At 40.6% G+C, this 16,779-nt stretch overlaps 2 protein-coding genes and 1 pseudogene across 4 annotated transcripts in view; 2 read left to right on the forward strand and 1 right to left on the reverse strand.

The window, feature by feature from the left end:
* Window positions 1-213: 213 nt before the first annotated feature.
* LOC147622934 (UDP-glycosyltransferase 85A7-like) lies at window positions 214-2,956 on the forward strand. 3 transcript variants are annotated; one of them, XM_086822549.1, is made up of 3 exons: window positions 214-755; window positions 1,126-2,076; window positions 2,483-2,956. In XM_086822549.1, exons 1-2 carry the CDS (start codon window positions 227-229, stop codon window positions 2,073-2,075), a joined length of 1,479 nt encoding a protein of 492 aa, XP_086678675.1. In that variant the 5' UTR covers window positions 214-226; the 3' UTR covers window position 2,076; window positions 2,483-2,956. The 3 variants fall into 3 exon arrangements, with proteins under 3 accessions (XP_086678675.1, XP_086678677.1, XP_086678676.1); XM_086822551.1 differs by having other exon boundaries at window positions 2,537-2,956; XM_086822550.1 differs by lacking the exon at window positions 2,483-2,956 and having other exon boundaries at window positions 1,126-2,443.
* An 11,171-nt stretch (window positions 2,957-14,127) lies between these two features.
* LOC147622935 (uncharacterized) overlaps window positions 14,128-16,779 on the reverse strand; it is a 56,370-nt gene continuing 53,718 nt past the window's right edge. Inside the window, exons 2-5 of the mRNA XM_086822552.1 lie at window positions 15,087-15,168; window positions 14,871-15,011; window positions 14,603-14,755; window positions 14,128-14,414 (exon numbers count right to left, since the gene is read on the reverse strand). Of these exons, the coding sequence (XP_086678678.1) occupies window positions 14,366-14,414; window positions 14,603-14,755; window positions 14,871-15,011; window positions 15,087-15,168 (425 nt within the window). The 3' untranslated portion in view covers window positions 14,128-14,365. The remainder of the gene's footprint in view (window positions 14,415-14,602; window positions 14,756-14,870; window positions 15,012-15,086; window positions 15,169-16,779) is intronic.
* On the forward strand, window positions 15,848-16,709 carry LOC147622936 (uncharacterized; annotated as a pseudogene).

Genomic DNA, 16,779 nt, shown 5'->3' on the forward strand with positions numbered 1-16,779 from the left:
CTATCTTGAGATTTTTCTCTATGTGCTTGAGGTACATGTCCCCGTCTGCCCAAGAGAAAGAGAGGACTTTGAAGAGTATAGGGGTCCCCGTCCGTGGGAAAACCTTCTAACATACCACATTGATCAATCCGGGGCTTTTTAGGAAACATCGTGAGCTACACACACACACACATATATATATATATATAATTAATAACCAAAGTGATAGTTTAACACTCGAAGCAAAATGGGAGGAGAGGGGAAGCAAGTGCATGTGGTAATGCTAGCCGCGCCTGCGACAGGGCACATCAACCCCATGCTTCAAGCCTCTCTCAAGCTGGCTGCCATGGGGGTGAAGGTAACCTTTGTCAATTCTGAGTACAGTGAAACCCATATGAAACTTCCAGTCCTAACGTCGTCTCCAGCTAGCTCCACCATGAAAGCTGAATATGCAGATCAGCTTTCCAAGCCGTCCACTCCCAATATAAGCTTCCTCTACATACCTGATGGCTTGCCCACCGACCATGGCCGCACCACGGATAGGCATGAAGTGGCTGCTGCTATGGATGCTTGCTATGGCCCTGCCTTCGAGGTTTTAATGCAGAGGCTCGTTTTGCAAGACCCCCCTGTTACCTGCATTGTCTGCAACACTTTCATCAGCCATGTCCAAGACGCTGCCAAGAGGCTTTGTCTCCCCTTTGTCTCTTTCTGGACGCAATCTGCTGCAACCTATGCTTCTTTGCTCCTTCTAGCCAAGGGCAAGAGGCCACCAAAAGGTATATTTCTGAACGAAAATCTCAGATGCCATACCTTGGAACGATGGCCTCGAATACAGATGCGTTAGTTTTGAACGATTTTTGGTAACTTATATCATTCAAATCATATTCAAATTTCAACAACCTAACATATTCATGTAGAGGCTCAGTGAGACAAAGGCTGCATGTACAAAGTAATCGCCTGTCAAGGGCAGAAAGCCCTTTGAATTTCTCAATTTGTCTATCTAGCCATAAATGATAATCAACTAGCTAAAAGGTCCCTTTGAAGTCCTTGAAGCGGTTGTGATTCCCAGTTTGGGAGTTAAATGTGTGCAGAAAGCTTGTCCTTGACCAAAAAAAGTTATTATGGTTAATTGATATGCCCATGCAGATGCCCTGCCTTCAGATGCGGTTGCTTGTGACCTGCTCGCTCCTGGTATTCCGCACTTCAAGTATGGGGAAATGAGTGCGCTACTTTGTTCTCTTGAGCCAGAGAATTTCATGTTCAACCTGTTAACAAGCCCTTTGAAGACTATAGCAGAGGCGGATGGCATTCTTATGAATACATTTGAAGAGCTAGAGCCAGAGACAATGGCATTCTTGGAAGGGGAAGGACATCCAGTCTTGACTGTTGGGCCGCTCCTGCCGTATTCGTTTTTCAATGCTGAGGGGGCATGCGAGGATGGGGTGGAGTGGATAGCAGACAAGGAGCATGGCAGGACATGCTGCCCTTTGAAGTGGCTGGACAAGCAGGAGGCAGACTCTGTGATCTATGTATCTTTTGGGAGCCTAGCAATAAGGAGTGCAGAGCAGATAGAGGAGATTGCAATGGGTTTAGAGGCAAGCAAGCTGGCGTTTCTATGGGTTGTAAGGTGGGGCCCGAAGAGGGCAAAAGAGGAGCAGCTGCCAGAGGGCTTCTTAGAGAGGACATCCGAGCGGGGTTGTGTAATCCCATGGGCACCGCAGTTGAGGGTTCTGCAGCACAAAGCAGTGGGGGGGTTTTTGACTCACTGCGGCTGGAACTCTACTTTAGAAGGTGTCACTGCAGGTGTGCCTCTTCTAGGCTGGCCTTGCTTTTCTGACCAGGGCTTGAATTGCAGGTGTATTGTGGATAAGTGGCATGTGGGCCTCAGCCTAGAGAGAGCAGAGGAATCTACAGGTTTTGTCCACAGAATGGAGATACAGAAAAAGGTAGTTGAACTCATTCAAGGCAACGCTGGTAAAGCGTTACGGGCGAATGCCAAAAAGTGGAGGGCTACAGCCATCAAGTCTGCTTCACACACAGATGGGTCCTCTGTCATCAACTTACAACACTTTGTCGAGTGTTTAGGACAACTCTAAGGTAAGCTTTGAGCATCACTTTCTCTAAAGTTTTCTCTCAGAGGATTGGTGAAGCACCCTCATCAGAAGAAGTTTTGTGCATTTTCCTTTTCCCTTGTGGGAGGAAGGTCCCTTTCCCCTCTGATTCCCTACATTGTTCAACATCATGAGTTTCTCCATGTGGGGCTGCGCACAGGTGCGTGGTGGGCAGCAGGCTGCCGACCCTAGGACCAGCAGCCTTCTGCCCCGCACCGCACCCAGCTAGGTGTACAGAACCTCACCTGCAGAAGCTCATGATGTTGTCATAATCTGCAAATCCAAAACTTCTTGTGCATGAGTTAAGAGTCTATGCGCATTTCTTTTGAATTTCAATTAATTATCTCTTTTGAATCACCATTGATTAAAACCAGAGTATGTTTTGTTTGAAGTTACTTTGGAGAGTGTCAACTCATAGGGTCAAAGTGGTGGTCTCTGTATTCAAGGGTGGGAGTTCAAACCTTGCCGAATGCACTATTTGAGGTTGGCATTTAATGTTGCTGCAATCCTGATGTGGCGGAAATATACAGGAAAGAGCCGACCCCTGACATTCCAAGTGTGTTAAATGAACTAGATGTAAGGCCATTGAAGCTATTAAGAACATTTTTTTGAAAAAACCATTGAACTCTTTGTATCTATACAACCCTAGGAAAATGCATCTTATTATGGGGCTTGTTGTATCAATTTTTTCATTCAAGCATAAGGCCAAAGAAAAGGGCTTGATTGATTAGGAGCAGGTGCTCTTTGCAAAGCTGGCAAACAACCCTCCAATCGTTCTTTGAAGCTAATTATGCTGTGCTTTCACTGTGCACTTGCCTTCTTTGTTTTACAAAAATACTTCTTTGCCTCTAGTTATGGCACTCCATCTGCACCATGTAATAATGGGATGTCAATCCACCTGAAGGGGTTTATGCTGTTTGCGAATCTCCACTTTCTACGTAAGGTTTATAGCAAGTGCCAGCTCCCAAAAATTACACTCAAGTGCCAGCCCTATATGAGAAGGTTAACTGCTAATGTTCTGCCTAATTTATTTTGTTTTGTTATTAATTTCTCTCTTTTAAGTCAATATTAGATAAAATGAAAAAATCCCAATTTTTACTTTTCTTGATACACTAACAAAATTTATTATGAAGATAATTATTATGATTTTAATCATTACAATATTGTCACAATTTAAGCTCATTATAAATCTTTTCATCATTGTTATTTTTTTAGAGTAAACTAAACCAAAGTCAATATGATGTACAAACTACGTTGTTTTTTTATTGTTGAAGATTTAGAGATTATAGTTTTTAATTTGTATATATTTTAAATTTAATAATTATGGGATATTATCAATACTGTAGTGTATCGAATTTTTTCTAGTAATATTGTCAACAATATGGGTGTTTTTTGTTATTTTGAAACAATTATATCTTTCAAATAAATCTTTGGTTAAATGAGATTTCAATATCTTTTTTAATACATTTTTTAAAAATTACATCAGGGCACCCATATATTCTACAATATTTATGTTATTGTTTAAGCGTCAGCGAGAATGGTGTGAATGCATTAGTGATTTAGATTGCATATAATTTGATTTAATGAGGTGAATATTGAGATGCGTCCAAGGTGTTTGTTCTAAAATTATGTTTTAATTCTTTTTCATGTACTTATCCACGATAAAGATTTGAATTTTTTCGATCAAGTCCTTTTTGCAAGGATTGAGACGTGGATCCAAATCTTCTTAAATCAAAACTAGTTATCAACGTTTTGGGTATGAATGAAGCAATTGAATTCTATCTACAATTTTGTCCAGTGTAGTGGTCTCGCATGAGTTCTATTGTAATGATAATTGGCATATCCTTAGTGCTGAGGTATCATCATAAGATTTGGATGTACACCCAAATCCTCTTTATAAGACAATCAAGCCTCCTTGCATGTACGTTGAGCATGCCATGTGACTAAGGTAATTTGTTAAAAATAAAATGCACATTCAGATCTTTTTCATTTACATCCTTTTTTATGTAGCCATTATGAGATTGTGATATATTTATATTATAAATGAATTAGAAAAAGACAATTTGTGATTTTTTTTCTTTTTAACAACTTAAAAATTGTGTTTTTATTTTTTATTTATCTTCAATCTTTGATTTTTTGGTATTTGATTTTTAATGCAATTTTTTTTTTCCATATTGTTATATTGTTTAGTGATAGAAATGACGGGCTCTCATTAGATACATAAATTTTTGTAACTCTCAGAGTATATTGGGGCTAATTAAGCTTCCAATTTGTATTTAGTAGAGCTAGAAAAGTCTTTAGTGAGATCTCAATATCATTTTTTATCACTTTGTATTGGGCTATAAAAGCCAACACGTACTTTTTTGGGGAACTTTTTTTAATATAAGAAGTGAAGGAGCTTGTTTCAAAGAGTATTGTAATCTTTGTGTGCGTCCTACGCATGATTGAGTGAGTATTTTACAAAGATCTTATATACACTTGTTGTACATGTTGTTTACTATATTTTGAATTGTGTCATGCTTGATTTGAGTTGTGGTGTATGCCGTAACGGATGCGTGTGCGTGCGAATTATTCTTGGTCATTACTAAGTGTGGGAAACTCTATTTCCATCCATACCATTAGGGATATATTCCATAGAGCATGGGGAATGAGGGCATATAGCAAAACGTCATTTTGGTGAGATAAAAATGTGTGATAAGCGATTGTGTCAAAAATGGGGTGCCTAAAAGTTGTTAGAATGACTTAAGGTTTTAAGTGTAGCTTTCTTATGTCCTTGGGCACTTGTGAATGCGAGTGTGTCATGGTTTGAGCTCTAAACCTTAGCAGATCTGAGTTTTAGCTCTTTGGATCTAATCTGAATAGAAAACTGGCTATAAAGTGGATAAAACTAACTTAAATCTAGAAAGGGATACCATTTTGGAAACCTACTAAGTGAGGGGAAGCTAGGGGTAAGGTCAAAAGTGCAAAAAAGTATAATTTAACACATGCGCATTTGTACCACACTTCTTGATTAGGAGAATTCGACCATATCAGCTTGATGTTCACACTTAGGGGACCTTGTGGTTCAATTCTTACCTTATTTGGAGTAGTTTTGAGTACTCAAATAGCTAAGATTCTGTTAAGATTTGCAGTGTTGAATTGTTCGTCGGTAATCTGCTAAGAAACTGAGAGTTATAGTTTGTTTTGAGTCCACAGGAATAGAGTGTCTAGAGGTCAAGAGAGCTACGCAGTGAACATAGAGAGAGTCAAGTGGCCAAGGAAAATTGAGCGAGAAATACACGTGCGCGCACACACACACACATATATATATATATATATGTATATATATGTATAAATATTATATATATAAATATATATATACTTCGATGAGGAGAGGGTACTATTCACCATGATGAGGAGTTAGGCCTTTTCTAAAAAGATGCTAACGCATTTTATAATGAAGTGTCCTTCCCCATGCTCGGCCTTATCGTCGTGAATAGTCCCTCTTTCCTCTGTCCAATCCATCCTCTTGCCCTCCCACCCTCCTAGGGCAACATTTCCAAAGCATGATGGAGCAATCGTTTCTTGCATTTAGACAAACCTCCCCATCGCCATTGTTCTTGACGAGAGAGAGAGAGAGAGAGAGAGAGTGTGTGTGTGTGTGTGCGCGCGGGGTTGGCATGCGGCAAAGGGAATCTTTGCAATTCACAAGGCGTGTGGCAAAGGGAATGCAAAGCCATAGGCACAGCAAATATTGCTGCATATCTTACAAGTTTTGACTCCTCTCTTACTGGAGGGGATCTATACTTGGGAAGAAGCAGCTTGGTCCACCTCGTTTGGCCTAGTGATGGGTCATGAGCAGAAGCCCATGGGCCAGGCTATTCACTTTGTGGGGGGACAGCCTCGCTTCTTTCCCTCACTGACCTTCACTACAAAGCCTTGGGCACAAGGGAGAGAGCTGAGATGGGAGCTACTGGGTAGCCTCAACATTTGTTTTATTTGGAGAGCAAGATGCTTCTGAGTGTTTGAGGGCCGTGTAGAGCTGTGAGAAGAGAAGATTCGCGCTGTTTGGCAACAGATGATCTGAGTTTGACCTTATCCAGGGCTCCTCAGATTGAGCAATTTATGTTGGCAGGCCTTTCACTCCACCTAGAGTCGTGGCCCTTGCTACACTCTTTAGGCGGGCATTCCTCACTGGCACTATAGGCCACTTGTGTGGCTTTTCCCTCCACCTATTAGCTAATTGAGCCTGCACTCGTGACTGGCCTGCACTCGTGACTGTGTATCCACTCAACAAGGGAGAGTCTCCCTTTCTTGCACCTAGTCTTTTGAGACTCCTCCAGAGAGGAGAGCTTTGTAGCCCTATGGGCAAATACTCTTCTAATAACTAATGAAAGGATCTCTTTGCCAAAAAAATTTCTTGCAGCGTTCTAGTATGCAGGAGGGCAAGACATTGAGTACCCCAATGTAAGCATATCTAAAACTTAGCAAAGATCATTCTCCCAAATTGGATGTTGAGAAAGCACAAATGGCTAAGGTGCCATATTCTTTAACTGTGGGTAATCTCATGTACGGTATAGTAGCTACAAGACTAGACATTGCATTTGCAGTGGCAGTGATGAGCCGATACAAAAAAACCTTGGCAAGAAACATTGGGAAGCCGTGACGCATATCCTTAAGTACCTCAAGGGTACGGCTAGCAGGTGTTACACTTTGGAAATAGCCATGCATCCTTTGTGGGATACACAAATGCTTACTATGCGAGTTGTTGGGACACTCGGAGATCCACTTTTGGATATATGTTTTTGTATGTGTTGGTGGAGCCGTTTCATGGAGATCTTGTCTCAGGGACTGTACGTCCTCTTCCACTGCAGAGGCTAAGTATCTTGCAACTTCAAATGCTAGCAAAGAGGCAGTACGGCTAGCACATCTAGTGGGAGATCTGGGCATTGATGAGGTTCCAATTTTGCATTGTGATAGTCAGAGTGCCATTGCATTGGCAAAGAATCCCGTGTTTCATTCCAAGTCAAACACATCAAGGTGAGGTATCATCTCATTTGGGATTCCTTGATTGACAAGCGTGTAGAGTTGGTCAAGGTTTAGATAAATGACAACCCAGTAGATACTTTGAAAAAGGCTTTGCTTTGGACGGTTTACACACTGCACAAAGTTGATGGGTGTACGGTGAAGTAGACATGCTTCACGATTATACACATACTTTGAAAAGGGCTTTGCTTTGGAGCGGTTTACACACTGCACAAAGTTGATGGGTGTACGATGAAGTAGACATGCTTCACGGTTATACACATACTTGTACATACATATAGGCCACTTGGGCCACATTGGTCTTCAAGTGGGAGGATGTTGGGTTTGCACGCCACGGACCTAACCCCTCAACTTACTGACCTTATTCATTATATACCTAAAAGAATAAGGAGCTACTGTATTCTCTGACTGTGACTCCACCAAGAAAGCTCATCTCCTTCCTCACTGTACAAAGCACACACGCACTCGCACACGATCTATGCACACTTCATGACTAAGTCATCCAACCATTTTGCTTGTCTGTGTGGTAGGTCAACCCTAACACACACTTGTAATGATCTTCACAAATATTGTAGAACTTCTATTTTATATGCGACATTCTGTGGCAAAGGATTTGTTCTCAAAGCGTTCCTTCAGTCGCAACCAAAGGGCATGTGTTATCTTCATTTCTTTTACCTCATAAATAATACCATCATTGAGATTCAAGAGGAGAAAGGAATTAATCTTGTGGTTGTTGCTTCCCAAACGTCTTTATCAATGCTATTAACTTTTCTACTACATCCTCAAAGTAGTGCATTGTTATGAATGCCTTGACTTTGGTTTACCAAGTGCTACAGTTCTTGTGTGTGCAAAGCCTTCTTACCCTTATTGTGGTGAGTGATAGTCTCCCCAATTAAATGGTCTTTGGTTACCTTTTGAGTTTCTATTTACCTTTCATTATGAGGACTTGTCTAAAGCACGATGTAGCAAGTTCTCGTACACTCAGAGGCTAAGCATTGGCTCAAAAATTCTTATGAGGACTTGTCTTGTGCATGATGTAGCAACTTGTTGTACACAAAGGCTTAGGATAGCCTCAAATCAAGTGGCTTCTAAAGGCCATCATCAGATTTCTCGGTTGATAGGAAGTTGTGCCTCAAAGCTTTGGTCATGAAGATGCTTTAGCTTTTCAAGCTTATTCAAAGCTTTCTAACTATACTTGTTGGGACAAAAAAGGTCATAGAAGGCTGTTTTGATTGTCTCCAAGTGAGAAAAGTGGAAGAAGGGGCTATACCACTTATCTACACATCCATTCAAGTTACACTGTTGGAAACATTTGAAAACTTCACGCCGTGCTTTGATTGGAAATAAACATGCATGCCTTGAGTAATCTTTGATAAATGATTTGAGTAACTTTTGATAGATTTTATTTGTAAGCTTTACACATTCATGTATATGGTTTGACACTTTTGGATACAAGAGAAACTTTGTTGTGGCAAAACCATTTGAAACTTGTGAAAGTCGCTTCATTAAAGCAACTTCTCAACTTTATGGCATCATGCTCTTGTATAAACTCTGATTCCAAATCTTTACCCATAATTGTATAAGGAATTAGAATATCCCAAGCTTGTTTTGTTGCCTTTGCCCAGCGAATGTGCGGAGTGGTAGAACGACTGACAAACAATGCAATCAATGCATAAGGCTAGCATCCTTACCATTTAAAAGAGCTTGCTTAGCGAGAAGGTAGATTTGATGAAATCCCCAATGTCCTCAATCACACTCCGTATTCAAGAAGGCAGACGAGCTTCACTTCACAACAAAATATTTATACGCCCTTTAAGCCCAAAGTGGATAGTTGTCTCCATCCAATTTGTCATCAATAAGCAACATGAAAGAAAACATCGTTTTTGTAATGGCCAATGATGGCACCCCTTTTATAGGTTGCATGTGTAGAAAAAAATTGTACAAAATGAGCACATGCTATTCAACACAATCCATATAAGACTATAAGATATTTGAACCAAATAGGATGGTTTGAAATTTTGCAACAAAAGACAAAATTACTTGCACAATGTGCTACCGACGAAGGTCAACATGAGCCAAGTTGAGATATGAGTAATTGAGCTCAATTAACTTTTTTGGTAGTCTAACCATCCCTTGTACAATGTGTGGGTCCGTTTTATAACTAGGGATGCCAGCAAGTTGACCAAGCCACGAAGGCAACTATTTGGAATAAACACATTGGCGACCCTTTGATAATACAGGGTTACGCTCCTGTTACTACACATACAGTAAAGGGTCCAAGGGGAGAAGTAGCTAGATTATGATAAAATAAGTCCATTGGGAGTAACGAGCAATCCCATGACCACAAAGATCATTTCCACAAGAGAAAATGAAGCAAATGGTGGTGGTTACGGTACCCAAGAAGTCAAAATTACTTTGATACAAATCATTGGAATCAGGGTTGCAGAAATGCGCACACAAAGCTTAAGTAAGATAGTACAAAGTGGTATTACTTAGTTTTCTAGTACAAATATTAAAAGAAATATACCATAAGAAAAAGATATTCTTGAGAGGGAAGAGAGTCCCCGGGCAGTCCTAAGTGTGGTTCACAAAGATCCATGTATAATTAAAAGTTAATATTCCAAGAGCTCAAGGGTCTTTAGATTATTTAGACCATACTTTGATGAGGAGAGGGTACTATTCACCATGATGAGGAGTTGGGCCTTTTACAAAAGGATGCTAAAGCATTTTATAATGAAGTGTCCTTCCCCATGCTCGGCCCTATTGTGAATGGTCCCGCTTTCCTCTGTCCTCTCCATCCTCTCGACCTCCCTTCCTAGGGAAACTCTTTCAAAGCACTATGGAGCAACCATTTCTTGCATTTAGACAAGTCTTCCCATCACCATTCCACAGAGAGAGAGAGAGAGAGAGTAGGTTCAGCATGCGGCAAAGGGATTCCTTGCACTGCAAGGCGTGTGGCCAAGGGACTGCACGCAATGCAAAGCCAATCGAAGAGAGCTCTAAATTTTTCATACTTTGAAAATAATACAGGTTGTCTGATTATTATATATGAGGACAATACAGGTCCTTGTTTGATTATTATATATGAGATCCATATCATGAGGGGTCTAGCCTAGTTGATTGAGCAAGAGCATTGATAAAAGAGGTATTACCCAATCAACCGCTATTCTTTTATGCGCTTTGAAGGAAGAACAAAATCCAGATCATTACAAACATGCCTTGAACCCTAGAATTTTGTTGAGTGACAAATTAGACTATGTTTACGAGTCAAAGATCCAAAGTAAAATGGACAGAATTACAAAAGGCATTTCCGTGATTAGCACTTATAATGTTCATAAAGATGAAGACTCCGAAGAAATAGCAAGAACTACTGTAATATGCATGTGCAACGAAAAGTGACGCATGCAATATGCGATCAATTAGACAAAGTACACAAAGATTGATAGTGGCCCACAAGATGGGAAGGTGTTGGGGCAACAAGTGAAAAAAAAAAAAACTTGAAGGCAAATATTAGGATTTCGTTTTACAATCATTTTCACTTGTTGGGACAACAAGTGAAAAAAAAAAAACTTTAAAGACTACAATGCACTAGACATAACATTTAAGGGCAAAAAATTAAATATCAAAACCAGCTAAAGAAAGGCAAAAAAACAATATGTATAAGCTGGCATGACTTTAACACAAGTGAATTCATCACAAACTAGAAAGCTTGGTAAAAATGCAGCTTCAACTTCACAGCTTGTCCAGAACCTGAAAATTAGCTAACACCTAGATCATTTACAGCTTGAACAATACTTACAACATCCCTACTCACACTCATCTCATCAGTGCACAAAAGTAGGGGCAGGTTTGTGTAGAGTTAGTTAAATATCACATTTTGCTACCACACTTGCTCTCAAACTTGACAATCATAGTCGAGACGTTATTGATAAATCTCCCACTGTGAATATACTTTATTGGGTTTGTGGGTTCCTCTTGACCTTCCAGTCCAAGTCGACCAATCAGCACTTGTCCTCCACACGAGGGCCTAGTCCAAAGTCCAACCCAAGGTCGCCCCAAGGAATGAGCCAAGTCTAGTCCAAGGTAAGCCCACACAATGAGAAAAAAATCAACTGAAGAGACGATAAGGTCTAGTCCAAGGTCGACCTAAGGGATGAGCCAGGTCTAGTCCAGAGTCAACCCAAAGGTCCAACAAGGTACAAGTTCAGTGGACAGTCCACAGTTAGTCAGCCAGGTCAAGACAAGTTCACTCCACAGTTACTCAACTGACAAGGATATCCCCATCACAATTACACTTCAATGACAATCTATTAGTTGGTAAACCCTATGTATGACCCACATAGCTCAGTCTAAGGATAGCAAGATCAGCCATCTTAAGAGTCAATTGAGTTATATCCGTGGACAAACATATGTACACTTACACCAAAGAGCTCTCCCTTGCCATCACCTGTTTCATAGAGACCACGTCATTAAAAAAAATCAAGAGACACGTTCCGCTAACATGATCTTAAAGCAAATTAGAAACACATGGGCAATCCTCAGCCCCTTGACATAAACCAGTTCATCCCAGCAACATGGCTACATGGCTTCCACACCGGGAGTTCGACCACATATATAGACAATGGATCCCCAATCCATACACGAGCATCTGGGCCATAATTTTATGCATAAATAGAACCCAACCAGCAACCAAACATCACTCTAAAACACCAATTTTAACAATTAAGTCCTCACACAAGACACATATCATGATCACACCATAGTTCTCTTCCATATGAGACTAGCTTTTAACAACAACAAAAGGAAAACTATATATTCATACGCGCTCTTAAAAATCCCAGCCCCTAGAGCCCCTGTGAGATGTCCCCCCTAGAGGGTAAACTCCTTTGTAAAAAAGATCGTGTGGGTGGGCAGCCACATTGCCAAGGCTATCTTGAAGGCTCCTGTTCAGGTTCAAATACTGACAATATCCTTTTATCTCACATTGTTTGCTCTCATGTACTCCATCTTGCTTTTGATAGCACAGACACATACTAAGCATTGAATGACACAGACTCATTGTCTAATAAACTCAGCAGGTCTTGTACTTATACACCTCGAATTGCAAATCACAAACCATGAAGAGAACCAGAGTGTGCAGCTGTCCTCACTTTGACTTATTCACAGCTTCATCCATGGCTCCTACAAAGATGCCAAAAGAAGAGGGCACATCAGAATTTCAAGCACCATAGATTGAGTAGCATCTTTAACTACAGCAAAAGATAATTAAAATCTCTCTCTCTCTCTCTCGCCGATGTCCACAAGACTGTGTTCAAGGAGAAGTTGAAGCCCATGCACCTGGTTGCTCAGTCCACACAGCTGCACGCTTAGCATCAACCCACATACCTACACACTCAGGCTGAGCCCATATACCTGCTCACAGTTCGCGTCTTCATGTCTCGTACAAGTTCACACTTCGCTCTCAGCCTGCACATGTTAGGAAAGGTGATCGATTGTATTACTCGATTAATATTTCAAGCAGAGGTGATCGATTGTATTAGTCAATTAAAATCCCAAGCGAAACACCTTAGGGTAGAATGTTGAACATGTCAATGTGCCTTGGCTTCACCATCAACATGTGTCGGCGATCAAAGGTGGCTATATTCTCTATCCCTAACTTCTCTGCAATGGACACAATGCAACAATCTACAATACTCATTCTGTCATGAGCGGAGTGTAAGTCATAAAGGTTTTTTACCCTTCTCCAATCACCCCATCCTTCATGGTTACCATCTCAAATGTACCCTCTAAAACCTTAGTGAGAACCATGTCATCCAGGTTTTGTTTCCTCAACAAATGGGCAGCTTCGGCCAAACACACTTCGGGAAATAATAGTTGGGCCCTTTCAAATCTCATCTTCTTATATGCCTCGGCAGCGGCATCCTGTGATGTGGCGTCCGCTTCATTTCGTGTCTTTTGAAACAAATTGATGACAAAGTTTGCATCCACCTTGGTCTTCTAGACTCCCTATTCATCGGTCTCAAAAAGCCTGTAAACAAAGCAATTCTTCACTGTTTTGAAATGTAAACATACTCATCCCAGTTTAAAAAATTACATGAATCTAAGCACAAAACCTTACCTTTCTTGGAGCCCTCAATCAAATTTGGTGCAGTAAATGTTCCTAATGTCCATCTGCCGTTTTTCAATGGTCTAATAACAAACCCAGACAAGTAATTTTAAAGTTGTATTTCTGAAACATAAACGAGAATTGACACATGCATATTCAAAGGCTTGCATTTTAAGGTGGTAATTTGGAAAATAGACAACAAATTGCTTGCCCTTGCCGTGCAAAATCCTGAAGGATATGTTCGTGCATGCAAGGATGAGAATCTTGACTCAAGCAACCATGTGACAAGACAAGCCAGCACACATGACAAGGCAGCAAGCAATTTTTTACTATTCAAGCATGTAAAGGTACTAGCAGCAACTAAAAATGAAATAATTAACCACAAAAAACCTTACATTCTGCTGGATCCCAACAATGTTCCACTTGTCAATCTCCCATATCCTGAAGGTGAAATTGGAAGACGTAAACAAGATGTCCAAGGCTATTCGTAACCCGAGACAAAAGATTTTTGAACTTCCCTTTCTCAGATGACAATTCAAAGTCTAGCAGAAGTACATGCCCATTTGGTGCAAGGTTGGAGGGCATGCTCATGCATGCAAGGATGCATCCAACAAGCATGTGACAAGGTAGCCAACACGTGTCAATGCAAAGTGTGCATCCAACAAGCATGTGACAAGGTAGCCAACACGTGTCAATGCTCCACCTTAGGACATCATGAAAGAAAAAAAATTATAATAATATGTTAACGATGCTCCACATAAGAACATTGCAAAAGAGAAAAAAAAGCCTGTCTTAGAACATCATGAAAGAGAAAAAACTGTAATAATATATTATACAACAATGTTCCACATAAGAAACATCACAAAAGAGAAAAGCCTGGACAAATTTTCGAGAAGGCTAGCACCAGATTCAGAAGGTTATAAGCTGGATTTATCTCAAGATTACAAAAGTTATCCATACAAATTGAAAAAAAGGACTTTAGCATGGGGTAAATATACAAAATTTATCATCCCATTAGCATGGGATAGTCAAAGCAAAAAAAGGAAATAGGACTACATGCATACTCCTCTTTTAGGTGTTAACTGGTTGTCCTAAATGATCCCTCCGTCTACTTTAAAGGGTACTGGAAGGTACTGTACTAAAGTTACAGCTCACTTTTGCACAGCATGTCCAAACAGTCTTCTCCATCTCCTCTGCAAGATCATAACAAAGTCAAGAGTACAAATCAATATTGCTGCGGAAAACACACGCTTTTGCAGAACGTGTTCATGAACCAAACCCGATGTAAGGAAAGGTCAAAACATAGTGATACATAACAAAAAGTTAACCATAAGTTTAACCTTCTCAATACTTGATTCAGTGAACAAATTTTAAATATCACCTGCCACCATCTTGTTCATCAAAAGTTTTCAACAAGCCAAGCTCCTTTCGCAGCCCCCTTATTTCCTGAGGAGATTTATGGCCATAGCCTTTTGCTCTCAGATAATCCATATCTATTTCGCATGCACCAAACTCCTCATCTACGTCCTGCATGCTGCAAGTGTTAAAGAAATTTAATCAAGCCTTTGTGTAAACCATAGTGGTATATAACAAAAAGTTCACCATAACCTTCTCAATACTTGATTCAGTGAATAAATTTTAAATATCACCTGCCACCATCTTGTTCATCAGGAGTTTTCAACAAGCCAAGCTCCTTTCGCAACTCCTTTATTTCTTGAGGAGATTTATGGCCATACCCTTTTGCTCTAAGATAGTCCAAATCGATTTTGAAGCTCTCAGAACTATAAGCACTGACGAAAACAAGTGTGATTTAAACCTTGAATGTGAATTAGCAACAATCAAGCAATTTAAAATTTATATCTTACCACCCATAAAAACTTGGCAAAGATGTCATCATAATCTGATTCCTATCCATATGAGAAAAGTTACTTGTCCTCATTCTGAAACCTGTATCAGATCCACCATGATGTAACTTTTTGGTCTCATAGGTCATTATGGCCTTTTGAAGACGTTAATATAACATTTCATTTCATTTCATTTCTCTCTCTGTCTCTCTCACTCTCTCTCTCTCTCTCTCTCTCTCTCTCTCACCTGCCTGCACGCTTGCCCTTTCGCCCTCTGTTCTCTCTCTCAGGGCAGAGAGCAGGGTGTGCACAGCTGGTAGAAGGCCAGTGTCTACAAGGCAGGGTGTCTACAAGGCAGGATGCAGAGAGAGAGATTTCACAGAGCTTTATGTACGCAATTTGTGGAAGAACAAGTTAATAGAGCAGGATTTGAATTTGAACTTGTATGCAAACTGTGGATTAAATGCACGGGGAGAAAGATCTTTGAACTTGAAACAGAGAAATTTGAATTTGAACTTGTATGCAAACTGTGGATTAAATGCACAGGGAGAAAGATCTTTGAACTTGAAACAGAGAACTGTGGAATAAACTATTTGAAATTGTATGCATTCTGTGGGCATTTACAATTGAAGGCAGCATACTGTGAGCAAAATAAGAACTGAAATTGTTTGCATATTGTGGACATTGACACGTGTTGTAGACATCAACTTATGCCACTCATGGGGGGGAAATAAGTTCATCTAAGTTTGATCTCTCTCTCTCTCTCTCTCTCTCTCCTCGATATGAAGAAAACCAATGACAAGGACGATCCTCTTCAGGATGCCATCCAAAAATACAAAGAGGAAATGCAAGAGATCGTCAACAAGTTTAATCGCGACCTTTTGGCTACGATACGGACACTTGAAGACCGGGTGGCGGCTCAAGATGAGGAGATTGTACGACTCAAAAAGGAACTCGAAGAAGTACGCACACAAAACGCACTCGAAGAGGGGGAGGTCAAGCCCTTGGTAATGGAAGATCTCAATACCATTAAAGAGCAAATGCGAGCCATCAAGGAAGAGGAGGAGCAAAACAAAGAAATGACGACCTCTTGGGTGGATGTACTTACAAAGACCAAAAAAAAAAGTAGATGAAGCCGAGAAGTGGACTGAGGTTGCTAAAAAGGGGAAGGGTAAAGAATCATCACCTACGCCTACGCCTACACCTACACCCACCTTCATTAACATGACACTAGCAGAGGAACAACGAAGACGCACGCGTGCCTTACATGTGAGAGTTTCTGGCCTGAAAGATCAAGACAAGGTGGAAGAAGAAGTCAAGGAACTTATGTTAATGATGGGGATTAATGAGCCAATGCATACGAAGGCTTGGAGAGTGGGCAACAAGAAAACGGGCAGCAGTGAGGAAAGTTCAAAGGAAAGGGCACTTATCCTTCGCTTCCCCTCCATGGAAGCCAAGAAAAACTTCTCGAAGATGCAGCCCACACTCAAGAAGACGGGCATCTTTCTCGGAGACGACCTTACACTCTCCCAGATTGCTCATATGAAAGAGGTCATGCCACAAATTAAAGCAGCAAGAGAGAAAGGGAAGACTGCTTTTTACAGAGATGGGAGAGTGGTGATTTTGGAGCGACGCTCCAATTGACGGTGCGAGACCTATGGGACCATGCTAAAGATAGCAGCCTGGAACTGTAATGGCTCACTTCGTCTTGATG

This window comes from Cibotium barometz, chromosome 28 (genome assembly GCF_041138505.1).
Source record: "Cibotium barometz isolate CiBa-2024 chromosome 28, ASM4113850v1, whole genome shotgun sequence".
Classification (NCBI taxonomy): Eukaryota; Viridiplantae; Streptophyta; class Polypodiopsida; order Cyatheales; family Cibotiaceae; genus Cibotium; species Cibotium barometz.

What these genes read in the sequence shown, in the direction of transcription:
- LOC147622934 (XM_086822549.1), top strand. Translation starts at nt 227, where the DNA reads ATGGGAGGAGAGGGGAAGCAAGTGCATGTGGTAATGCTAGCCGCGCCT. An exon ending in GGGCAAGAGGCCACCAAAAG is followed by an intron (nt 756 to 1,125) that starts GTATATTTCTGA and finishes ATGCCCATGCAG; the next exon opens with ATGCCCTGCCTTCAGATGCG.